Source organism: Euphorbia lathyris, chromosome 2, assembly GCF_963576675.1.
Source record: "Euphorbia lathyris chromosome 2, ddEupLath1.1, whole genome shotgun sequence".
Lineage (NCBI taxonomy): Eukaryota > Viridiplantae > Streptophyta > Magnoliopsida > Malpighiales > Euphorbiaceae > Euphorbia > Euphorbia lathyris.
Genome location: NC_088911.1, coordinates 68885318 through 68913046, shown reverse-complemented (window position 1 = coordinate 68913046; position 27729 = coordinate 68885318). Strand labels below are relative to the sequence as shown.

Here is a 27729-nt window from a genome sequence, read left to right as displayed (position 1 = left end):
ACTATTTCATTGCCTCATTTTATGCTTGTTCTTTCCAGAATTTCTGTCTATTTTTTTCTGCAATAGTGTGGGGTGTCTACCCTTTGTCTTGTCCCTAGAAATAACAATGCTAGCTCTCAGTTTTGCACTCGGTTGAAACTAGGTTGCCAACTTAGTACTGAAACCCCTAAGTCTTGTTTTGAGTAAAGCTGTCGATTTCAAAAGGTCAAGGTTGCACAATTGTCTTGAGCATGCATATGAACCACTTGACTAATTTCCCATTACATGACAGACGTTTTGAATGAAACAACACCGATTTTACCCTAATTTTTGGAAAGATTTTGAGCCTAAATGCAAGAACAAAACATTACACTTTATTTTATATTTTTCTGAGTGTTGTCCAACTCTAGTTTGACATTCTAGAACTTGCCATGTTATGCATTTCGAGACCACATTGATGTATTCGAGTATTAAAAATGATAAGGGAAGTAGGTTTTTTTTCTGTTAGCCATTTCAAATAAACTTTGAACCCTTAGTCTTGCCCAAGACTAACAAAAAAATAACAGTACCAGCCCTTAGTTAGCCACTTTTGAGCCTTTTCCCCATTCTTGACATACCCCTGTTCAAGTCCCTTGGCCAAGGACATTCTAGCCGTCAGAGTCTGTACATTCTCTCACTTATTTCTGTGTTTACCTATTGCTTTAAGCAATCTCCATATTCGAATTAACCACAAGCTCATCAAAGTATGAGGATTTAGCACAAGCCTTTTACTTATATGTGGTTGTGCTTCAAAAGGTGTCTAAATGGACATTAGCTTGAAAAGTGGTAGCTTTCTTATTCTAGTTTGAAGTATTATCTTTAGAAAAAAAAAAGAAAAAAAAGCCTCAAAGAAAAAGAAAAAGAGAAAAAGAAAAAAATCAGAGGCAAAAAAAAGAAAAAAAATACAAAAACAAAAAGAAAAAAAAATGTTTCGTTAACTTATTCATTTCAGTATGTCTATAGTTGTTTAAGTTTGTCTTAAACATTCATTCATTCTGAAGTTTAAGAATTGTGAGTCGTTTGTAAATAATCGTGTCTTGATTTCCTTTTTGGCCATTTTCAGAGTAAATGTACATTTTTATTACTCTCGATTTCTCTTTCTTCCTTATTTCCTTTCCAAACCTTAACCTCAGCCTACGCTACACCCTGTCTTAAGTCCCTTTGATTTAGTGTCTTGAATTCATACTAAGTGGTGGAGATTTGATATATTAGCAAGCTTATGGTAATTTCATTCTAGGTTGTGACTTGAGTGATTTCTTGAAATTAATTATAGCCTAAACACTTGAGTGCAATGAGTGATTTCCATGAGGGTGTTGTTGATTTTAATTCATACCTTATGTACATGGTCAAAAGCTTGTTTGCTGAGATTTTTCAAGTAGTTACATTGTATGTTTAAACATGAATAATTTCTTGGCTTGGAGAGTTGATGGCTAATAATCTTTACATTATGAGGGGGGATCGGGAAAGGTTGGTAAACACGAAATCATAAGAGTAAAGAGCTGTTGACATGATCTGATATGCTTAGGGACAAGCATTGGGTAAGTGTGGGGTGTTTTGATAAGTGTCCAATTCAACGTTCAAATGTCCACTTTAGTGCTAGGTTATTTAATTAATTTAGTGTTATTTCTGATATTATTGCTTGTTTTGGTATGATTTGTTTCCACAGGACTCAAATGATTAAAAGGAGCAGAATTGGACTTAATTTGAAGAAACTTTGGACTTGAAACGAAATTGGAATTAGTCTTGCCCAAGACTAGCTGGATCAAAGGAGCTAAAACGAAATGGAGTTAGTCCTGCCCAAGACTAAGACCTCCGAACTGATGATGTTTAGATTGAACAGGACTCGTTCCTACTCAAAGAAGAAGGCAGAAAATAAGGGATATGAGAAGATTAGAAAAGATTTGTGATTGGAAAAGATATTCTTTTGTTAGCTAATTTGGAGGGATATATCTTATTTACAAAAACATTAGGTTTTAGATTAGATTATCTCTCTCTCTTCTTTCTTAGACTTTTACATTTTTTTTCCAGAGAACGTATCTTTCATACTGGAGGAAAACTCGAAACACTTATTTTGTTCTTAATGGATATTCATAGCTAAACCCTTTATTTCGGTTAAGGGATAATTCAAAGGCAGGAATCTTCAAGTATTGTGAGATCGTTTCTCTTCTAGTATTTTCTCTTTATTCATATCATTTGTTTATTCACTGTGTTTAGGGATTTTATCTCAATTGTTAGTTTGCTTTTGAATGATACGGCCGATTGTTCATTTGATTAAACTGGGATACAACTATTTGATTAAACTAGATAATCAACGAGTCATTATTTAGTTAAATCTGAGTTAGTAGTAATTGATGCTATAAAGTTGAAATCTAGATTGTATTTGGTGATAATCAGATTGACAACTGAGAACTCTCCATGTGACATTAATACATCTATTTTCGACTTTATCTCATCAAGTGAATGAGTAATTAAGTTTCTGAATCGATATCGCTGAGAATCGGTTAGCTTAGATTAGGTTCTTCTAATTCCTAACGCTGTTAACGGGTTGAATCTTAGCCGCTGAGGTAAGGTTATTCGTTAATTAGGAGTTAACTACAGTCTTACTTGGTTAATTCATTATTTAGGAAGAATATACCAAACTAGTCTGATATGCAATTTAGAAGAAATATCATTTCTGTCAATGATCAAGACTAACTAAATTCCTTGCTTGAGAATCCCTTAGCTGAAATTCTAATTAATCATTTTATTCAATTTCAACTCAACTCTATTACTTTTGTTAATTTAGCAATCAACTATTTCAATTCCCCCTTTTTACTTTTTATTTATTTACTTGGTTATATTTACAAATTAGATCAATATTAGTCCTTTGGGTACGACCTTTGCTTACCCTTATGCAAGCCTAAGTGCTGTGAAGTTATATTTATTTTTGGTGGATTCGACAACCGTCAGTCCTCATACATTCGTTAGGGGCGAATTTGTGCATTCCTATGAGGTCCCACGATGAGTCGTGTTAGCATATAGTTGCCTTAGAAGTTTTCCTTTAGGATTACCCTTTACAAGTTTTGACATGATAAATGTACCAATTCGTGTTTTCTATTGCCACAATATGTGTCTAATCCTAAAATGAGTAAAGAAAATGAAATGATTCATTAATATACTCTTCCAACTGATATACACATCATCCGAAGATATTAAGACTATTCGAACTAAAACTACCTGATCATTATATATGGATGAACCTATACCTTTGTATGATGGTTTGGTCGCTCCGACCATCACCAAAACGCACATTTTCAAGAAATGTGTTTTGACTCACAGAAGTTTAGTTGAATTGCATTAATATTAAGGATGATTATAGCTCGATTCGAGGAATATAATGATAGAAGTCATTATTCACATTCTTTAAATATGTTAGGATAAAGAGAAATTGTGTCAAAAGAGATGACAATCATTTCTATTTCGAATAGTCTCCTTCGTAAAATGAAAGCTTCGTAGAAATCATACATCTTCGTAAAGACAAATTGAACGACACGAGCTTTTACGTTACGCTTTGTTTATTCTAAAGAGAAATGAGCGTATCCATTAATTGACTAAAATGAAACACGACCAAACATCTTTTCGATGCTATGATACGTGACGATTCCCAAACGTAGTTAAAGAAAATAAATCGACTCGTCAATACATGCCTCGACTCGGTATATACATCGTCCGAAATCATTCAATCCAAATTAAACTAAAACCATGTGTTCACGTCATACGGACGAGACTGTACCTTTGATTAATAGGTCGATACCTCGACTATTACCAAAGCGCACAAGAAGTGTGCCCGAGTCACGGACGTTTATTTGATTTGTGATAAAAAAAAATAAGGATGGTGATAGCCCTTTTTCGGTAAGCATACGATTGAACGAAAGTCAATATACACATTCTTTAACCACGTTAGGATGGCACGACCCATATCAAAAGAGATAAGATTCGTTTCTAGTTAAAACCGTGAAATAAGAATTCCTTCGATTGAACGAATAAGACTCGTCGTCTTTTCATTTTGATTCAAGCAAACGAACTCTCGCGTTAGAAACGAACACGTTTTAATAATAATTTCGTCCCATAAAAATCCAAAGTGATACAATCAAACGCGTGGATAAGTCTCTCGAATGTGACGATTCTGATAAAGTAGTCTGCGCACTCATTTCGTTATATGTTTAGGATTAAATTGATTTGGTTAAATTAATTTAAATAAACATATACTGCTAGCTTCGGTAAGAACCTAATGGGTCACATATAGAATTAAGACCGAATGACGGAATAGTAATTTAATAGAGAGACATAGGGGGGCCGAATTATATAGTATATACTTAGTGTTATTTAGTTGATTTATTTAGATAAATATAATTAGATTATATTTATAGTTAAATCAATTAAAGAGATAATATTAGTTAGATATATAATGTTATTATATATCTTTATTATTATCCTAACCTAATTAATTATCCTAATGAGATTAGGATAATATTTATTAAATATATTTTATTAGATATGAGATAATGTTTAATAAATACAATTACTATCTAAATGGAATATCTAAGTTGGTTAGGATTCTAATTTATTAAACCTAATTGAATTCGGATTCAATTAATTCAACACTATAAATAGACCCCCCTACCATGTAACTTTCGGCCAAGCTATTATTACAAATAGGATTTCTTCTCGTCTCTCACTCGACTAAATTATTTACTCTGTTCCATCCATTTTTTAATTCGTGTGGATATCGTTAGAGACAATCTATACTTGATTGCTATTTGGTTGATTATTACTTTTTTTGTTTTGGTTTTTAATTATGTTCGTGATTGACGTGACATCCACGTGGGCACTTTGTTTGCAAGTGTAGATAGTTCATCAACCAAAGGTACTTTTGTTTAATCTCTCTTTATATGAAATAAAGATTAACAGATCTTGGAAAAGGGAAATAGATAAAATAGATAAAAAAAAATTATAGTTCCGCTGTGCCTAGACTTGTCTAATTTCCCTTCACAATGAACCACTTCATTTGAAGCCCTGAAAACTAATATTCTTCTTCACTAGAAAAGTGGTCTGATCCTTATGCATCCTCTAGATGATGAGATCGTTTATGCATCTCAACCTTGGTATCCAAATTCGATGGAATATAGCCTTGTTTAATACAATCCCCAAATCTTACGATTTTTTTTACAAAAGCTAAAAGCTCCACCCAGACATTGGGATAAACATGGGAAGGGCATAATGAGAACTCCCTCAAAATATTTACAACACTATCAAGGAAAATTGCATGCCTAACTCCATATGTTATGTATAAATACCCAAATAACCATCGGGACAGGTGTTTACCTCGCAGGAGGCAGAGGGAAGACAGACATCCATCTGTCACAAGACAAGACGACAGTAAATAAAAGACTGTAACATTTCCACAGTTAGTAAAGAGGATTGGTCCTCAGCCCAGGGATTCACTTTCTTCCCATATGATTTATCTACCTCTAAAGGCTTCTTAGGATTTGGCTTCTTAGGCGCCATAACAAAAATGAAAGTACTAAAAAAGCAAAAGCAAACAAAATCAAAGAAAACTTACTTTCAAACCCCAGCCAAATGACAAAAAGGAAGAGAAAGAAACAGTTCGGGAAAGCAATAATGAATAAAGGAAGTGTAAAATGAAACTCACCAACCACTTCCCCATTTTATACAGTCGATGAAGAAATTGAAAGGACGACCACCATCAGTACTAAACAGTAATGATCAAAGAGCATTAACTGCTTCTGGCACGCCCCTTCAAGAAAATGTGAAACACGACAAATGGTGAAATGATAAATCATTGTCAGCTCGAACGATGTCCAACATAGATAAATGCACTCTGACACATCCACGGTTAAAAGTAGACGAAGATGAATAAATCAATCGATAAAAGTTCACACAATATCCTTATCAATCCTCCCTCTTCTTGAAACCCCAAAAATATCAAAACCAGACCCTCTTATGCAGGGAATCGAGCCTTTTACTCGTCAAAGACAAATAAGCGACGCATCCCCAAGGCTCGTTAGCTAAGGCTTCCTCACCCTAAAGAACACTAGACTCAACCTGGGAGGGAGGGTAATCTGATAGCATACATATATAAATATGTCCATGTGGCATCTGTGAAGCCCGAGCCTTCACTCGGAATTGAGGAACACGTGGAATCATCACAGAGGATTAGTTCTCCAAACGGCCCAATCTTGATCCGGGATATCAATATCGACGTAGTCAAAGATCAACATGTTACATCATAATCAGCGCATTATAGGTACCATATTTAGCAGTGTGTTTCACGAAAAATATCTTTCCTTTTTGTACTTAAAAGGAAATGAAATTGAAAAATAATTTCCTGTTTTTTATACTGGCAAAATAATTTCCTAGTCAAAGGAAACTTTTCTAAAAATAAGAGAAAATAACTTTTTTTCATTTAATAAGGGGAAAGTTATTTTTTGAATTAATATTAATTTTTCTTCACCTATTATAGTTATTTTTTTAATTATATTAATCAAACAAAGGAAATTGATTTATTTTTCCTTTGAAAATATTTGTTGAAAGAAAATTATATTCCATGAAACAAGTGTAGCTTTAAATTAATAACATTATTATTGCTTCAATATTTTGTGAACGTTCCATGAATCTTAAGTGCTATGGTTTTTAAGAAAGAAATTTGAATTATTTCGTGGTATCATGCGATTGATTTTCTTCTTTCGCAAATTAAACTATGTTCCTTAACTTATAATAATGTAATTTGTTGTGTTTTTATTTTTGTTCTGTTATTCTAAATGGTGGAAATTTTGTTGAAATAATATTGGGATAGTTACATAAAACTCACACTATCTAAATAAATACACATATCTCACAATAGTAAAATTAATTCTCACTATTTCAAACCTACACCGAAAGTACTGGAATTGACACATCCCTCCCAAAAACAATAACCGCAATATTTCCCACTTTAGGAAAATAACTGCAATATTCCCACTTTATAAAGGAAAGAAAAACATTCTTTCCTTTTGTAAGAAATGAATTAACTTCGCATTCTGCAGTAAGACACTCTTACCCATATAGATATAGATAGGATTTGCTGATAAAAATTCTTGAAAGAGGACTTGTATTGCACAAGATGAAGCTTCTTCTTTCACAATTAATTATTTAAAATTAATTTATAAATTGACAAAAGTCATAATAGAATATGATTTTTTGATAGTATTATTAAAACTATTTGTTTTATTGATAAGAACTAAAAACCCAACTACATTAATTGTAAAAGAGGGGATATTGTATGAACTTTGGGCTTGATACCCATAGAATATAATTTAAGAGAGAATGAAATATATACTGAAATACATGTTTTTTGATAAAAATAAATAAAAATTACTGTAGCAGAACAACTGATCAAGTGATTGTGTGTATAAATATTAGAATCTCAAGTTTCGTGAGTTGGTTGCAGTGTATTGGCATTTTTTATACATGTAGATAAGAATTTGTTGAAAAATAATAACAGTGCAGTGCAGTGCAGTGGAGGGAAGCTACCTTCAAAAATACCAGTATACAATTTGCAGAGGGCAGGCTCAAGGGATACGTTCCAATACTTGCTGTAACGCCTTCTTGATACCTTCCTGATCAAGTGTTGTTGTCAATTGTATCTCCTGCACCTGAATGAATCAACAACTATAACTATATCTATATGACACAGCCTGGACCCGGCCCCGGCCCCAGAGAGATAGAGATATAGTAGAACTTGCCTGTCTTCCAGCACGAGCAAGAAGGATGAATACCCCATTTACAGGCGGTGCCTGAGAATTTTCAGGATAACAATGTCAATAAGGAAAGCACACAGCTTAGGCACCCACCAACAGAAGCAACTCACATTTGAAAGCCAAATTTGCAGGTCTTGTGAAACAGCACGTTTCTCGAAACCTTGTCTGTTGATTCTAACATCATCTACACTGCATAAATGTAAGAAATATTATTTGATTTAATGATAGAAAGATGTACTAAACACTTTAGCTAATGGTATCATACCCCATTTCACTTAGCAGCTCTTGAAATATTGCTTCAAGACCAGGAAGAGGTTCGATTTTGCTCCCACTCGTGCCTGAAGCTTCAGGACCAACTGAACCATCCTGTGAACCGTAAAATGTCCATTCAACAACTAAAATTTAGAAACAAGGCTGCTATGCTAAAAAATCATGAAGATATCATTTTACAACCTGAGGAATAACTTTATCCAGAGTTTCCAGCAAAGGATCTTCTTGTAGTTGTTTGATTGAAAGTGCAATTCTTGACTTCTGCCTACATGATTTTTTTTTTTTAAAATAAAAAACAATAAGCATTTTTTCAGAAACAAATAGCACAGAAAATATATGAAAAGCATGCTAGGATGTAGGACTTTGGACATGACTCAGATTCAGATAAATTATGCATCATTGAATTGATAGAAACAAAGTTTGTCCAGACTAACAAATGGAGAAAATTGCATTCTTCTTTTTCAACTAGACCTCTCTGTGCCCCCGGATAAGGAAATTCTTTTACTTTCCTTTTTCATTTTGGGGGTAAACCATGAAAGCCTCTAAAAGTAAGTATGTTGTTGGCAAGTTGGATCAAGTATGAATGCAGTGTACACAATAAAATTGTTTACATGCAATGCCTTGGAGCAAAATGGTATCTTAGTTATACACAATTTGACCTATTTGCTCCTTAATTTATTTATTTATTCATGTTCTTTGCGATATTGATATTCTGCTTCTGCATTGGACATCCGGTTAAAACAAGATTTGGAAGTGTAGGAACAAACAAAACTCACCTGTCAATACTGATAATTTTCACTTTCACTTCATCACCCTCACCAAGGATGTCTCTTACATCTTGAACTAAATCCCAGGAAACCTCGGAGACATGCACTAATCCAGTGAGGCGATAGAAACCTGTCACCATAGTTTTAAGTTGTAATAGTCGTTTCTTTTTTTATTTTCCAAAACAAATCTCAATGAAAGGCTAGGAATACACGTAAACAGAGATCAGAGTATACACCATCAGGGAAGAGCAAGTGAACAAAGGCACCATAATCCTCAACAGACCCCACCCGTCCTGTAAAAATATCCCCTATATTAACTCTTCTAGAAAACTTTGACCAGATGGCTTCCTTCTCAGAAAATATCAACTGCCTGTCCTCCTCTTCTGCATGGAGTACCTAACATATCATGCGAATTGCATAAGAATCAAGCTAATTGAACTAGTTTTCTAAGCAACAAAGAATCGCCTCTGCATCACAGAGAAACTTATTTTTCTAAAAGTAGGAGCAAGAATAGTTTTTCGATCTTTGGGGAAGAAAAGATACAGATATATTTTCATATGGCATTAAAGGAAATATATACACATATAAATTCAAAACAAGGACTTAGAAGTTTCACAATAATGCCATTCCATAAACTTCATGACATCATCCATTCCATCCTAATTGTCACATACAGAGCATCTGCGTGAACTAAAATGGATGAATCTGAAAACAAATGACTAATCCATATTTTTTCCCTAACTTAATGCAATCTCCTATGTCCTAACTGAAATCAAATTTAATACCACGTGCATTAATCCCAAATTAATGTAACCACAAAGTCCCATATCTACAAAACTGGTAAATGCACCAATGACAACCACTATCACAAGCAGATCTCAACTGGTATACCAAAACTTCAAATGAAAGAATCTAAAAGATTGTCCTAAAGTTTTGGGAGCAAATTCCCAAATACAGTTTGGGAAACAATGCCTTGTTTTTAGGGACTGACCTGAAAGCCCAACTTTTTATCTTTTCAAAGAGAATTTACATCTACGATATCACCTGCTAGAAAACACATCGTCACTTGGGTTCATTATCTGGTTCTAACTATCAAATTATGGTCATATCAGTCACCAAGTTATAGGACGAAATATAAAAATTGATGTTTTACGTTACTAGGTAAAACATAAAAGCCAAACTTATAGCTTATCAGGAGATGACCTAATGTAACATCTAATGAAGCTATTCCTTTTCCCATTTGTCTATGACAAAACTGTTCCACACACTCACCCAAACAAATGCTAAGAAACATTATATGAGAATATGATATGGGGAAAACTGAAACTCATCTACCATAGCCAATTCAAAAGACAATATGGACATATAAATTTGTAAAGATGCAAGACAGAGATAAGGCAGATTCGGTACCTTCACCAGAATACGTGAACCAGTTAGACCTTTTGCAATCTCATGGATACTTTTTCGGGGTTCTACATTAGATGAAGTCATAAAATCAATAATTAGAAGAAAACAGTTCCCTACAGGGCTACAGGTCATTTGATACAAGCATTGGAAATACTAAATAGAAATAAACTGTTGCATGAAAATTATCAAGGATATCTATCATTGATACTTGATAATTTCAAAGCAAAAGAAACAGAATTTAAAGTTCAAATATGAATCTTCTGCTCAAAATCTTGAAGCAAATGATTGTTTATGCTTGAAAACTATCAAGGATATGTATCATCGATACTATACACATAAAGAACTGGAAAGTTGATATTTCAAAGCAAAAGAATCAGAATTTAAAGTTGAAATATGAATCTTCTGCTCAAAATTTTGAAGCATATGACTGTTTATGCTTTAATCCTATTGCACCAATATAAAGATCTACCTGATGGGAAAAACGGACCAATAACGGTAACAACAATAATGCGGAATTAACCTTCGCTATTAATCCTTTCCCGACTTGAATGAATCTATGAGGAAACTAATTAGTAGAGCAACAACCAAACACAACGAAGCAAAAAGGGCAGCCACACAAACACAATGAGCAAGCACGATTTTTACGTGGAAAACCCCCTCAATTCAAGGAGTAAAAACCACGGAGACCGTAGTCCGCTTAAACCTTCCACTATATCAAATAATAATGGGCAATACACAAGTTCATCCCTAGATAACACTATAGGCATACACAATCAACATACAATCTTGGAATTTCCCCTCAAGAAGTATGGAATCAATCACAACACAAAAGAAAAGAAGAACCTTAAAGAAGTCACAAATCTGTCTACAATCTGCCTCAGGTACGAACTGGACTTCCAAGCCACCGAACGACGATCCCTCCGGTGAAAAGAAGCGAACAGGTGTTAGGAAGCTCCTGTCCAAATTTCACGACGATCCAACGGTTCAATCTCCGGCTATGGGCAATTTCGTGTGGCTGGGCGGAATGGAAGAAGAATAGGCTTTCTCTTTCTCCTTTCTTTGTGGTGGCCGAAAATTAGGTCTAAGAAAACTATCTCAAACTTACCCTTATATACTCCTAGGATTAAAACATGGGCCTAACCCTAATTGGGCTCCTCATGGGTCAGAAAAGCCCAACAAATCTCCCCTTTCTGACTATGAGGAGGAATCCGCCATCCCGGCGATAGAGCAACACACCTTTAGCTTCTCCCTTGCTAAAGCCTTTGTCAACATATCGGAACCATTATCATCGGTATGAACTTTGTCAAGTTCAAACATCCCTTCTTCAAGAGCATCTCTAATCCAATGATACCTCACATCAATATGCTTTGTTTGAGCATGGTAAGTAGAGTTTCTAGCAAGAATGAATCGCGCTTTGACTATCACAAAGAATCACATACCGCTGCTGTTTAAAGTTAAGCTCTTGCACAAACCTTTTCAACCACAAAATCTCCTTACCTGCTTCCGTTGCTGCTATATACTCTGCCTCTGTTGTAGAAAGTGCAACACATTTCTGCAATCTTGATTGCCATGACACAGCTCCCCTGCAAAAGTCATCAAATAACCAGAAGTAGACCTCAGGTTATCCTTATCTCCTGCCATATCAGAATCTGTGTACCCAACAAGCACTGGCTTCCCATTTCCAAATGTAATACCCAATTTGGAAGTACCCCGTAGATATCTGAATATCCACTTAACTGCTTCCCAATGCTTCCTACCCGGATTTGACATATAACGGCTAACAACACCTACTGCATGAGCTATATCAGGCCGTGTACACACCATAGCATACATCAAACTTCCTACTGCTGAGGCATATGGAACTCTATCCATCTCTTCCTTCTCTTTCTCCGTAGAAGGGCAATCTTTTCCAGTGAGCTTAAAGTTGGTAGTAAGAGGAGAACTAACCACTTTAGCATTATCCATGTTGAATCTGCAAAGCACCTTTTCAATGTACTTCTCCTGTGACATGTGCAATTTCTTGGCAGTTCTATCCCGGGTAATCTTAATGCCAAGAATCTGTTTTGCTGGCCCCAAATCTTTCATAGCAAAAGACTTGCTCAACTCTTTCTTCAACTGGGAAATTCTTCCAGCATTCTTGCCAACAATTAACATGTCATCAACATAAAGCAACAAAATAACAAAGTCATCAGGGCCAAACCTCTGAACAAAAACACAGTGATCTGAAGTAGTCTTCTGGTAGCCTTGCTCCCCCATAACTGACTCGAACTTCCTGTACCACTGCCTTGGTGCTTGCTTCAAACCATATAGACTTTTCTGAAGTCTACACACATACCCCTCTTTTCCTTTCACCTGAAAACCTTCAGGCTGCTCCATGTAAATCTCCTTATCTAAGTCACCATGGAGAAAAGCAGTCTTGACATCCATCTGCTCAATCTCCAAATCAAGACTAGCTGCTAAACCGAGAACAACTCTGATAGATGCCATTTTCACAACTGGAGAAAATATCTCATCAAAGTCAATACCTTTCTTTTGACTGAATCCCTTGACCACCAATCTAGCTTTGTATCGTGGCTGTGAAGAGTTCTCTTCTTGCTTCTTTCTGAACACCCACCTGTTCTTCAAAGCTCTCTTGCCCTTAGGCAACTTCACCAACTCAAAAGTATTATTCTCATACAAGGACTTCATCTCATCTTGCATGGCATCAACCCACTCTTTCTTGTGCTCATCTTCCATAGCTTCTGCATAACTCTCGGGTTCTCCCCCATCAGTCAACAACACATACTCATCTGCAGGATACTTGTTGGAAGGATGACGATCTCTGATAGACCGCCTAAGTGGAACAAATGGTGGAACATCTGGTACTGGTAACTCCTCATGGATAATCTCATCCATCTCTTCCTGTTGTGGAGCATCAACATCATCAATACCCTGTTGGTCATCATTCTGAACACCATCTCCTACATCAACATGTCGAGGAGGAACTGGATCCAAGTCAATGAGGCCATCTGTCTGCTAAGGAGCTGTCTCAACCCTATCAAGAAGATCATCAATATGCTGAGGAACTGACTCTGCCTTCTCAACATCTTTCAAAGTCTGATCTTCCATAAAGATAACATCTCGGCTTCTCACAATTTTCTTCTGAATTGGATCATACAACTTGTAACCCAACTCATCTTGTCCATAGCCAATGAACACACACTGCCTAGTCTTCACATCAAGCTTAGATCTCTCATCTTTGGGAATATGCACAAAAGCCTTGCATCCAAAGACACGTAAATGATCATAAGAAACATCTTTGCCGCTCCATACCCTGTCAGGAACATCAAATTGCAAAGGAACACTAGGTGTAAGATTTAGTACATGTACCACAGTACTCAAAGCTTCACCCCAAAATGATCTAGGCAACCCTGCATGAGACAAAATACATCTGACTCTCTCAACTAGAGTCCTGTTGGTCCGTTCTGCTATGCCATTCAACTGTGGAGTCTTTGGAGGAGTCTTTTGGTGCCGAATACCCTGCTCTCTACAATAAGCATCAAAGGGGCCTATATACTCACCTCCATTATCTGAACGGATACACTTGAGCTTCTTACCAGTTTGTCTCTCAACTAATGCTTGAAACTGCTTGAAAGCATCTAACACTTGATCTTTTGTCTTCAAGGTGTACACCCACATCTTCCTTGAATAATCATCGATGAATGTAACAAAATAGAGAGAACCACCAATTGTCCTAGTTGACATAGGACCACACACATCGGAATGAACCAGATCAAGGATCTTCTCCTTCCTGTGAGGAGGATGACTCTTAAATGAAACTCTGGTCTGTTTACCAGCCAAGCAGTCAGAACATTTCTTCAATTGTATATTCTCCAACCCATATAGCTTTTTCTTCTTTGACAACATAGACATGCCCTTTTCACTCATATGGACAAGTCTTTTATGCCACAAGTCAACCACATCATAATTCTCCACCGCATTAACAATGCTCTTGGAGATCTTTGGATGTGCCATATACAACTTAGAGTGCTTACTTCCTCTTGCCACAACTAAAGAGCCTCGAGTGAGCTTCCATTGACCATTACCAAAGTTGTTGTGGTAACCATCATCATCAAGCAAGCCTGTAGAAATCAAATTCATTCTCATATCTGGAACATGTTTCACATTATGTAAAACCACCTCCATTCCAGTGTCAAACTTCAAACAGACTTCTCCAATACCAACAACTTTTGATTTTCCATTATTACCCATATGAACATCACCATGATCACCTGGTATGTAGGATGAGTAAAAATCTCTACGTGATGTAACATGACATGCAGCACCACTATCAACAACCCAACTCGAATCATCATAGGCAACATTAATAACATCACAATCACCACAAATCAGGAAATTATCAGTAGTAGCATTTACCTCGGCTTTCTCATTACCACTGTCATCTTTCTTCTGATTGTTTTCAGCACCCTTCTTGTTGTCTTTCTTCAGCTGTCTGCAGTATCTTTTGGTATGCCCCTTCTTGCCACAATGGTAGCATTCAACATTGGAAAACTTACCCTTGGAACTACTGCGATGTTTCCCTCTGTTACTCGGACCTCTACTCTGACTTCTCCCCTGCCTCTCTGTGACTAAGACATCTGACTGTGAAGAGGAACCTTGTGACTTTCTTCTAATCTCTTCATTCAACATGTTTCCCTTAGCCAATTCCATAGAAATAATCCCATCTGGTGCAGAGTTAGACAATGACGTTCTAAACGTCTCCCAAGAGTCCGGTAATGTACCAAGGAGCCATAAAGCTTGTACCTCCTCTTCAAACTTGATCCCCATTCCAGAAAGCTGATTTATGATTCCCTGAAAGGCATTCAAGTGATCTGACAAAGGAGCCCCATCTCGGTACTTCAAATTCATCATCTGCTTTATCAAGAACAACTTGTTATTCCCTGTCTTTCGAGCATACAACTGCTCAAGCTTGTTCCACAACTCCTGTGCATTTGCTTCTCCACTAATATGATTCAAAACATTATCATCCACCCACTGTCTGATATAACCACAAACCTGACGATGCAAAATAGTCCACTCAGACTCTGACTTACCCTCAGGCTTATCTTTACTAAACACTGGCAGATAATAATCCTTCACATAAAGAAGGTCCTCCATTTTCCCTTTCCAAACATGGTAATTTGAACCATTTAAATTCACCATTCTACTTGTATTAGCCTCCATCATTCAAACAAATCCAACAACAACAATAGCCAAGCTCTGATACCAATCTGATGGGAAAAACGGACCAATAACGGTAACAACAATAATGCGGAATTAACCTTCGCTATTAATCTTTCCCGACTTGAATGAATCTATGAGGAAACTAATTAGTAGAGCAACAACCAAACACAACGAAGCAAAAAGGGCAGCCACACAAACACAATGAACAAGCACGATTTTTACGTGGAAAACCCCCTCAATTCAAGGAGTAAAAACCACGGAGACCGTAGTCCGCTTAAACCTTCCACTATATCAAATAATAATGGGCAATACACAAGTTCATCCCTAGATAACACTATAGGCATACACAATCAACATACAATATTAGAATTTCCCCTCAAGAAGTATGGAAACAATCACAACACAAAAGAAAAGAAGAACCTTAAAGAAGTCACAAATCTGTCTACAATCTGCCTCAGGTACGAACTGGACTTCCAAACCTCCAAACGACGATCCCTCCGGTGAAAAGAAGCGAACAGGTGTTAGGAAGCTCCTGTCCAAATTTCACGACGATCCAACGGTTCAATCTCCAGCTATGGGCAATTTCGTGTGGCTGGGCGGAATGGAAGAAGAATAGGCTTTCTCTTTCTCCTTTCTTTGTGGTGGCCGAAAATTAGGTCTAAGAAAACTATCTCAAACTTACCCTTATATACTCCTAGGGTTAAAACATGGGCCTAACCCTAATTGGGCTCCTCATGGGTCAGAAAAGCCCAACACTACCTTCTCTTCTGCTTGTGTTATAAATAGTTGTTAGAATCTTAGACTTGTACGGTTCAAACTCGCGACTCGTACAATTCAATTCGATTCATGAAGATTTCGAGTGGTATATATGGTACGACTCGAACTCTTTATGGTGACTCGCCGAGTCCAACTATTCAGTCGATTCATGACACCATTAAAAAACAGTTTTCCATTTTTAAAAACGTCCGGAGAAGAAGAAGTTATTCAATAAGAACCGATAAGAACTAACAGTCTTTAATAAAAGTGAGGGAATAAGAACATATGACTCTTGGCTTTATAAATTCCAAACCTACTCTCTTCGCATCTATTTATTTGTATTTAACTGTACTCTCTTCTATGCTTCTATTTATTTGTTATTTAATTGTACTATTCTATATTCTATTCTTGGATATTAAAATTACATTTTTTAGACTAATATTTAAAGTTAAATATGGGTTAATGTTTTATTCTTTTATAATATTTTGAATTTGGTTCGATTCACGAGTCCCGAGATGAAAAGTAAGAAAAGCTAGGCCCTGTTTGGGAATTAGCTGTTAGCTGATTACATTAGCTGATTTGACTAGCTGTTTGTGTAGACTTGTTTGGTAAAAATTAGCCGATTGATAATAGCGGTTTGTGCAAAAAAGACGAATAAGGGAATTTCTTTTTTTAATACATAAAAATATACATAAAATAATTAGGGTTAAAGGAGTACATTAATTTTAATATTGCAAAACGCTAATAGAAGCTTTTTCTAAATTAGGATTTTCATCCCAAACCTCTTTCCACCAAACACTCCAATCAGCGGTTTCAGTGGTCAAACCCTAAAGTTGGTCAAAACCGCTCTTTTTATCCAAAGGGCTCTTTACCAAACAGGGTCACTGTATATTTCCTAAATCCCTTCGTCACAAGAAGTTGAGCATCTAGGATAACCAAAGTTGAGTGATGGAACAAACGCTGACATGTTCCTACTGATATAGCCACTTATTTGGTATATATACCTGATGAAATTTTCACCCACAAACCTAAACTTTGTATTGTGCATAGCATATATATATATATAAAGCAACCTCACTTCAAAGTGACTACCTAACAGGTAGAGGTTAATCATGGCAGGCAATTTCAGCAGTTCACGAGGTACGATGAAAAGATAAGGTACCTTTACAAGAATGTGATGGACTCAACTGGGGAAACGGAAGAAAACCCAGAAGAGAATAAAAGCGAAGGAGCAAGCCTCCGCCATTAAACCCTTCAATTCTTGCCTCATATATAGATTGACTATCCATGTAAGCCCTTGCAGCCTCCCAATCAGCGGACCTCTACTTCTTGGCGGAAAAAAGTGCGTTAGATAATTTCAGTTTAAAACACTGAATAACAACCAAATGGAATTGCTGAATCTGTATGAGTATGCATATAATAAAAGAGGTGGATTGAAGAAAAGAAAGGAAACGCACCCGAGCATACGGAACAGAATCAGGTGAGGCTTCAAAAACACGGGCGGATGAGGATGCTTTAGAATTGTGAGAGGCGGATAGCTTATGAGTGGAAAATGAGTATCTAGACTTATGGAAAATTTGACAAGAATTGAAATGGGTTGGGGGAGAAGCAAAGAAAGAATCATTAGCTGTGAAAAGATGAGAGAGAAAGGAATGAGCTATAGTGCCTCCAAAAATCGGCATAGTTTGAAGATGAGGGAAGGGGATTTCGACTTCGATTGGGTATTGTATTGTATTGTATATATCATATCCAACTAGCAAGGAAATATTCATTTCTGGATTCCAAGTGTCAACTCTCTGTCCACCAATTCCTTCACATCAACATGCTAAATCTCTATTTCTCTTTCTCAATAAACATTTTCCCACTTAAAATTTAAATCTTCCAAACAAAACATTCCGGATAATTAATATGATATTTACGGTTTTGATATATGCAGCCCTTAGGACTGCATATAAGTATTAAATACAAATAGAATATTCTTTTGTATTTTCAAGATGTTTATTTATTATGCATTGAACTTTTAAATACACCAAAATTCATTTAATGTAATTATAAATTCTTTTATGTTTTCTATATTTGTATTAATTTTTTATTTTTTAAAAAGATGTCTGCATTTATTATTTCAACAGGTTATTTGTAACTGTGTTATTAACAGAATAAAAGTTACAAATAACCTGTCGAAATAACACAGTTACAAATAATCTGTCGAAATGATAATGTTTAAGTCTGACAGATAAAAGTTACACACAAACAACTGTATATAACCCGTCAAAATACAATTAACTGTATGCAGATACAAACATTATCATTTTGACAGGTTATTTATAACAGTGTTATTTCGACAGGTTATTTGTAACTTTTATTCTGTTACTATTACAAATAACCTGTCGAAATTACAAATAATCTGTCGAAATAACACAGTTACAAATAACCTGTTGAAATAATAAATGTAGACATCTTTTTAAAAAATAAAAAATTAATGCAAATATAGAAAATATAAAAGAATTTATGATTGCATTAAATGAATTTTGGTGTATTTAAAAGTTCAATGCATAATAAATAAACATCTTGAAAATACAAAAGAATATTCTGTTTGTATTTAATGCTTATATGCAGCCCTAAGGGCTGCATATATCAAAACCGTTTTTTCTAACTATATACGTTATTAAAGAACCCGGTTTTTAAAATAACAGGTTCACTCGCATCACCTTTTGAAAAATAGGTGTCCAATGCGTGTCTGGAATGATGCTTAATGAAGTAGAGGTGAAAGAGTGCATGTGCATTTATTGGAATAACAAAAGTTGCTTAAATGATTATAGTAATGTTATCAATTTTTGATATTCATTTAGCATCTTATTTTCTTTTTTCTAATATAAAAAGTTGTGTACTATTGGTAGAATTTTATAGTAATATTTATAAAGGGGAATGTATAAAAATAAACCATATGGTTTTGGTCATTTTTAAACATAAATTGCGTGGTTTAAAAATTGACAAACAGATATCTTGATGTTGATTTCGTTAGTCAACACAGTCCAAATTGATTAACAGTGTTAAATAAAAGGCAAAAAATCAAAGGAAAAAGAGTTAAATTTGTCCTTATATTTATTTATTTTATAAATTAACTCCCTTATTATTTAATTATCACAAACAAACCTCAAAATAAAAAATAAAAATCAAATACACTATCTTCTCCATCTATATTTAATTTCTTATTTTTCTTCTTTTTTCTCTCTCTTCTCTCTCTCCTCTTTGTTAATTTCTCTCTAAAATCAATTAAATTAAAGAGTAGATATTAAAATGAACTCAATATTCAAAATGGGTAAGAGTTAATGGATCATTATTTAGTTTTATCACATTGAGAAAATGGATCGGGAAGAGTCAAATTATAAAATTTCCTTGACAAGTTCTTTGCTCGGTGTTGGAAAGCCGGTGAGCGGTGGCTCAGCCACTTGTACTTTCCAGCTCTTCAATTGTTGTTTGTGGTTCCTATGTCTTTGGTGTCGCTGTAAGCTCGTCTTAATTAATTACAATTAAAGTATATAGCTCTTTATTTTAATTAAAATGTTCATATTGTAATTGAATGTCAACCTGATCCAAAACGACATCAGGTATGAAGGAAACACAGGATAACGAACTTCTAACAGTCTAAAAGACGAACCTATTTTCTAATAGATGAAAATTGATTTGGACTACCTAAAGTTTATTTAATTATTTGGTTTGGACTCGATAATTCTATCAAGCTTCCTACGTATCCCGAATAATCTTTTAATCTTTAAATCGGGAATCAAAGCCACGTAGTTCTACCTATTTTAGGTAGTTTTCTTACTTAGGTAGTTCTCTTAACTTATTCACACCTTGTTTGACTCATTAATCATTTAATTGTATATTTCACTTTATCACTGTTAGCGATATTTTCGAAATATGCTAATTTCAACCTTGTCACGTGTGGTTAGGGTGCGGGCGTGCCAGAGAAATTATTTCTCAATTATTAAAGACGGTTAAGTTTGTGAAATTGTGCGTCGAAAACATGAATTCTAATCGAAGCGATTGGCGAGGGACGCAAGGATTGAAAAAGTCCCTCTTAGGTCTCTAGCGCCGTTATAAAAACTTTGCTAGATTAATTATTTTGATTTAAGCTAAGCGTATAAATTAAAGACGGGTAAAATAAAGAAATTAAAGGTGTGAAATTGACACGAGATTTGGTGAAAAAATTGGTATTTTATTGATTTGATCAAGGTTTGAATACATATGTTTAAAAAGCATGAAATTGAAAATGAATTACAATTGAAAGATTTCTATACTAAACATATAGACAATCAATACAAGAAATTGAAATGCAATTAAAATAAAATTGAAATTCAACGACAAACTCGGAGCCACAGTAGCTATCTCGGTTGGACGTTGAACTTTGATGTCGGCTTGAAATCCTCGGATGCACCACGGTCGGTTGGGCCCGTATGGTATACGATCTTGGCAATATCAAAACGTGTGGTAGGCAAATGGGGCAGATTTAACCCTTGACTTCGGTGGGATCGATTGAGTGCTTAAGGACCCGGAATTGGACGAGTAAATAAGCTAAACTTAATTTCAGAAAGTGAGGAACAAACTTCTATAAGGGACCGAAGGCTAAAACGGACTCTAAATGGACGAAATTGGGAGTTGAAAATAACTGGTCGAATCTGGAAAATTCTGGAAACAGAATATCTACAAGAATTTGGACTGTAAAGATTGGCTTGTAACTATAGTTTCTGAGTATGGAATTGGGAAAATAAATATACTAGATTGAACCTCAGGATGTCAGGAACAACTTTGTTGAAGGGATTAAAAGAAAAAGATGAATTTAAATGGACGAAATCCGGCTTTGAAAATAATTGGAAGAATTTGGAAAATTAATTTGAAAACAGAATTTTAGCTAAGGATTGAGCAAACTAAAGGCTTAGAAATGCTAGATTGAATTGAAAAAGTTGGAAAGAGGCTATTGGAACTTGAATTAAAGCTAAAGGCAAGCTAAAAGAAGGAATTAAAGCTAAAAAAAATGAAGAACAAAAAGGAAGAACTCAAGAACTAAGAACTAAGAATAGAGATCATTTGAAGGAACCTTAGGAAGGGGTTTTGGATGTGTTGAGTGTGTGTTTTTTATGAGAGTGAGAGTGTCTATTTATAGTTTTTTGGAAGGGCATTTTGGGTAGTTAATTATCAACTAACCCTTATTTTTCTCTCTAATTTTGACCACTAACTTGCCACCTCACTAACTTCCTCAACCTCCACCAACCACCACTGACTTCCATGCCACATCACCCCACTACCTTGTGGTTAGAGAGACTTTTAAGGCTTGGGCCTAGGTGTAGGGATGGGCTAGACTTCGTAGGTTAGCTCGTAGTTGTGTTTGGGTGCATTTGGAGAAATCGGATGGACCGAAACGGCTTCCGGACGAGGACTGGCCTCCATGTCACCGAGCTGACTGCCAGCTCACCGAGCTAGAGGTTAATTTATATATATATATATATATATATATATATATATATATATATTATTTTTCATATTTTTCATCCTTTTTATTTCTTTTATTTAGAAAAATGGAAACTATACCCTAAAATTAAATATAAGCTTTCTATATAAATGAAAATAAAATTTATTTATTTTGGGCCAGCAATTGCCCCCCTCTTTTGTGTATAAATTGACTAGGATTGAAAATTTGTACACAAAAGAATGTATTTAGGATTTTTTGAACCAATTTTTTTTCTTTTTCTTTCTTTCCTTTTTTTTATTTTGCTTCGTTTTTTTTCATAAGAGCCTCGTTTGGGCTCATGGATTTTTTTTACTCTTTTTTTTGTGAAAATGTGAAAAATAAAGCAGGAAAATTACAACTTGAAAACGTAATTTAAACGAACAAAACAAAGCAATATGTACGACGAAATTAATCGAGATAATTATGCAAAAATAACAAACTTGACCTCGTGACCGATGAATAGTCTTAGTGGTTAGAATAAATTTAAGGAAATAGTTGTTCAGAACAGTTGTTTGATGGGATTAAATTTGATTTGAGATCAAATAAATACCAAAAGCTTGGTTCTGAGATAATTGATACTTTAGAATTAGGGATTGCTTTTGAAAATGATATGGAAATAGTTTGTAACAAGAGAATGGCTCGTAATTTGGAGTTTGAAGAATTTCAGGTTAATGGAAAAATAACTTGAAGCTATAATAATGATAAAAATTAATTTGGCCACAATTGGCTTGAATTGAGGAGTGGATAATGTTTATCCAAGCTAAATGGACTTCTAGAATAACCAGATTGGACTTTGTTGGATTGGATGTTGAAATTGTACGTGTTAGAATCATTTTAAAATTTGAAGGGCTCAAATGCAATTTTGCCAATTAATTGAAAAAGAAATACACAAGTTATTTGATGTAAGACAAATCAAATGATAATGAGGTGATTTCGAGTGAGAAAATTGGGGTTATAGGAAATCTTTTTGAGTGAAATAAAAGTTGAGAGTTATAATTTGGATATCAACGAAGAGATTGAGATTGGTTTTGAAGGAAAATATGGCTTATGGCGGCCGAAATCAATTTTGAAAAAAAAAAAGCTAACCAGAACAGTTGTTTGATGGAAATTATGATTTTGAGATCAATAATTTCCAAAATCTTGGTTCTGGGTATTTTATTTAATTGGAATCAACTAATCGATTGCAAATACGATTTAGAAAAGGGTAATAATTGAGTGTTCCGGTTTGTGAGCTAGAGCTTGAAGCAAATGAAGAAGATGACAATGGCAGATTATGAGATGAGTAAAATTAATCAAAATCAATGATTAGGAATCGTGTATTAGACTTAAACTAAGATATTTGAATCATCAGATGGCAATTATATAGAATAGAATTGGAGAAAAAATTTATTGAAAGATATGAATTTGACTGATCTTTTGAACTGAATTTGAGAAACTGGGATTTGAAGATTACGAATTTGAACCTAGAATTGAAGGTTGTCCTCGTTAAAGAAGAAATAATGAAAGTACTCATACCTACCTTCAAACTGGCTTTGTTTTCTAATTTTTTTTCTCACACAACATGTATGGTTAGTAACACGGTGTGTGGATTTTTTATTATATATATGATTTTTTATGAACGAAAAAAATAACAATATATTTGCTAGTTAATTAACCTATTTACAAAGCGAACAACTAAAGAGATGCAAAAACAAAAATAGAAAATATGAACCAAATGAAAACACGTACAAAAATAATTTATTTTGAAAACTGAAATATTTTTCTCTTTTCTCTTTTTTTTTTTTTGCCGACAGAAATGCCAACTTATTTTGGCCACAAATGGTCTTATGGGCTATGTTGTAAGTACAAAATCATGTTATAGCCTCATATAATAAGATGCCCAATAATATTTCTACAAGAGGGATGCGAGTTTCCATGTCGATGATCTTATTTTTATGACTTTCTTTCCGCATAATAAAGTATAATTGTAAACTAGAGTCTACATAAATAAACAAGGTTAAGAAGTAGAAACCTCGTGACTTGTCCGGATGGTAGGAAAGTTGAAGTAGATTGGCGAAAAGAAGAAGCATGGTCTGCAAACTTGGTCCCCCGTTTGAGTTAACAAACTTCATAGTGATCATAGGCTCTAGAAAAACATGAGTTGTTGGAAGAATCATTAGAGGTATTTCTGGGGTGGATTCTCGATTAATCTCTTGATCTTGACTACCCCCCAAACCATGATCATAGAAGTTTTCTTCATGCTGACTGAGTTGCGAATTACAGTCATAGAAAATATCTTCCTTATTTTCTCGAGTTTCTGAAGCCGCTTCTTCTTCGATATCACAACTTTTCATAAAATCTTCTGATTTTAAAGACTTCACAAGAATGAGAGATTCTTTTAGAATAAATTCTTGTTGAACCTCTTCCGGTTGGATGCCCCCCGGGTTGGATACCTCATCCTCTTGATTGGATTCTGAATCATAGCTCCAAGGAACATCTTCCTCATCTTCTTGAATTTCTACATGTGCTTCATAGATGCACTTCTGGTTAGAAGTATCTGACAGCTCATGGCCCTCATAGCTGAAATCTGAATTGAGGTCATGAGATATATCTTCCTCCTTTTCTTGAGCTAGTACAACTGCCTTCTTATTCATGTCAGGACTCCATAGAAATTCCATTGACTTTGGGGGATTTGCATCTATAGGAAATACTTCTAGAGTGGGTTCTTGCTGAATTGCTTCCTCTTTGCTGCCCCCCGAATCAAGATCACTAAACACGACATCATCCTCTTCGTTGGATTCTGAAACATAGCTCCTAGAAATACATCCTTCATCTTCTTGAATTTCTACAGGTGCTTTATGGATGCCCCCTGAATCAAGATCATTGGAAACATCATCATCCTCTTGCCTAGACTCAGAATCATAGTCGTAGGAGTCGTCTTCATCCTCTTGACTTTCTATTGTCGCCTCATCATTATGAATCTTTGTTTTTGGAGGAGTTAGGTGTGTGGGAGATGCCTCTAACTTCGTATTGTGATGAAATTCTCCCTTTTGGATGCCCCCCAAATAGCTTTCCATGCAGGCTCTTAGAGAAGCCACTAAACTAGTCGCCTATTTCTCGAGTTGATCCATTCGTTGATGATACTCATTGTCCGTTGATTGCTTCTCCTCCATAAGTAATGATTCGATTTCTCCATCATCCTCAACAACTTGGAATGCTTCCATCTCTGCCACATGACTGGAATCCTCGAAAGAATTTTGGTCGTAGCTCATATTAGAGCACACGACATTTTCATATGTCTTATGCTCAACTGGAGCCATAACCGTACTTTTTTCAAAGCAAGATTGCCGACAAGGACAATGAAAATGGAGGTTTTCATCCTTATAATTATAGATATAACTATTTCGGCAATAAGGATTACTCATCCGTAGATGCTCCCATACTTCAATATAATCAGGACCATGTGGATTTTTATGGGACTCCTGGACTTGCTCCACATAGCAACAATATTGATCATCATAGAATGACGCGGTTTGAACATAAGCACAACACTTGCAATCAATATTATGTTCGTCGCTATGAATAAACTGAACATAGCCATCGTCGTAGCATCTAAAGACGGTGTACCAATGGACCCACAATCCGGTTGCACTTATTGTAAAATGTCGATCTCGATTGAAACCACCAAAATACACCGGTATCGTAGCATCCCTTGCATTTTCATATGATGTCCTCGTCATGGTTTGATTGCTTTTGTCACACCCGACCCAAAACGACATCAGGCATGAAAAGAAAAACAATCTAATAAAACGTATTCAAAATCACTTAAATCATTTACAACTGAAACTTATTTTTTTTATCTATCACCAGAATAGCTATTTTCGACTGAATATACCCTTAGACTCGTTATATTATCATAAGTCTATTTGTACTAATTTTATATTCAAATATCAATTTTGTATTCTATTTTATACTGTATATAATTGGAAAATATCAATAATAGTCATTCTAATTTATAACTTATTTTAATTCGATAAATTAATGTCACTTAATTATTATAAAATTAAATTTTAAACCAACATTTTTATCAGACAATTTATGTTTGTCACTAAAATTGTAACATAACATTAAACTGATGTCGTTAATTCCGACCGAAAGTTCAATTAGACTCGTGACACTGCTAGGAGTCTATCCGTACAAATTTTTATTTTCAATTTCTATATATTATTATTTTTCAATATATAAAAATTTAGACTGTAATAATTAACTAGTGTCAAATCTTTTCCGTGACCAAAACCTCTAATTGAGAGTTTATTAAATTCTTTATGTGGCCGTGACCGAAACCTCTAAATGATAGTCTGTTTTAATATATAATTGCTAACCGCCTAATTATAACTTAAATAAAAGATAAAATAATATTACCTCGTAAACGTTATAAAATTCTAGTCTGCCCACACAAAACACTTCTGCTTAAACTCGAACTCGATCGCTTATCATCGAAAACTCTAATCAAAGCCTTCTTTTTAATATCTCAAAATCTAGAAATTGTCCTCCTCCTCTTTTTCTTTTTCTTTTCTCTTTTCTCTTTTTAATATGATATCTACTTCACCATATGTAAATATCAATTTATGTAAAAATGTTTCATCATCCCTACAACTACCCATTTTCTCGATATATATATGACATGATGAATACAAATAATACCTATGACACCTCTCTTCACAATTACCAATTTTATGCCTACAAATGACACCTAACCTTACAAAAACTTATCTAATGACACATGTGATTACTCACCAAATGACACATAAGATTTCTTATTTATTTATTTGTTTACTACAAATACATGTATATATTTATTTTATTTATTTAATAAATTAATATGAAGTTAATTGAACCAAACACATCATACCCTTCTTTCTTGCACGTATACATATATAATTTGGTAATTGAATTATTGATTTGGTCCTTAAATTTATAAATATATATATAACTTACCCAAAACTTTTAATTTACACATAAAAACATTAAATTGAACCTAATATTATACTTAAATTCATAATTAGTTAACACTTCAAAAGATATATATATTATAACCTATATCGGGGTACAAAGATTGAAACTTATGGACACGGACGTGACAGCTTTGTACCTATTGATATTCAGAGGCATTCTCCGTGAATAATAGAAAAAATGATTAAATTAAATTTATTATGAAAATAGAGCGAATAAAATTGCATAAAGTAAGAGTATGGAATAATAATAAGCTAAATTGAAAAGCTGAGTGTGAGAAAAAAAATGAATCGTGACGAAAAAATGAGTCAAAAACGGTATTGGAATTTTTGGCAAAGCTTAAATAAGAAGTAGTTGGTCCCACTAGGCGTGCCAAAAATTGTTAGTGTTAGCTAATAAATTTTGGTAAAGTGAAAGTGGGGCGAAAAAAAATAAATGTGATATGAAAAAAAGTTACGGAAGAAAATAGGCACAAAAACGGATTCTAAATTTTTTAGCAGAGCTTAAAAATAGGTCCCACTGGGCGTGCCAAAAATTGTTAGCGATATTTTCGAAATATACTAATTTCAACCTTGTCACGTGTGGTTAGGGTGTGGGCGTGCCAGAGAAATTATTTCTCAATTATTAAAGACGGTTAAGTTTGTGAAAGTGTGCGCCGAAAACATGAATTCTAATCGAAGCGATTGGCGAGGGACGCAAGAATTGAAAAAGTCCCTCTTGTGTCTCTAGCGCCGTTATAAAAACTTTGCTAGATTAATTATTTTGATTTAAGCTAAGCGTATAAATTGAAGACGGGTAAAATAAAGAAATTAAAGGTGTGAAATTGACACGAGATTTGGTGAAAAAATTGGTATTTTATTGATTTGATTAAGGTTTGAATACATATGTTTAAAAAGCATGAAATTGAAAATGAATTACAATTGAAAGATTTCTATACTAAACATATAGACAATCAATTGAATTGCAAAAAACAAATCAATACAAGGAA

At 34.6% G+C, this 27729-nt stretch overlaps 1 protein-coding gene across 3 annotated transcripts; it reads right to left on the bottom strand.

The window, feature by feature from the left end:
• Window positions 1-7449: 7449 nt before the first annotated feature.
• On the bottom strand, window positions 7450-17985 carry LOC136218539 (uncharacterized). Of its 3 annotated transcripts, none has more exons than XM_066005476.1 (10): window positions 17698-17985; window positions 17403-17562; window positions 10265-10326; window positions 9091-9250; window positions 8864-8984; window positions 8271-8352; window positions 8083-8183; window positions 7928-8006; window positions 7803-7853; window positions 7450-7712 (listed from the first exon to the last, which is right to left on the bottom strand). In XM_066005476.1, exons 1-10 carry the CDS (start codon window positions 17920-17922, stop codon window positions 7629-7631), a joined length of 1125 nt encoding a protein of 374 aa, XP_065861548.1. In that variant the 5' UTR covers window positions 17923-17985; the 3' UTR covers window positions 7450-7628. The 3 variants fall into 3 exon arrangements, 2 of the variants coding, with proteins under 2 accessions (XP_065861548.1, XP_065861549.1); XM_066005477.1 differs by having other exon boundaries at window positions 17403-17565; window positions 17698-17982; XR_010683829.1 differs by lacking the exons at window positions 7450-7712; window positions 7803-7853; window positions 7928-8006; ... (3 more) ...; window positions 17403-17562; window positions 17698-17985 and adding an exon at window positions 11105-13156 and having other exon boundaries at window positions 9175-9250.
• Window positions 17986-27729: the final 9744 nt, after the last annotated feature.

What these genes read in the sequence shown, in the direction of transcription:
- LOC136218539 (XM_066005476.1), bottom strand. Translation starts at nt 17,922, where the DNA reads ATGCCGATTTTTGGAGGCACTATAGCTCATTCCTTTCTCTCTCATCTT. An exon ending in GAGCTGCTAAGTGAAATGGG is followed by an intron (nt 8,007 to 8,082) that starts GTATGATACCAT and finishes ACATTTATGCAG; the next exon opens with TGTAGATGATGTTAGAATCA. An exon ending in TTGCTCGTGCTGGAAGACAG is followed by an intron (nt 7,713 to 7,802) that starts GCAAGTTCTACT and finishes TGATTCATTCAG; the next exon opens with GTGCAGGAGATACAATTGAC.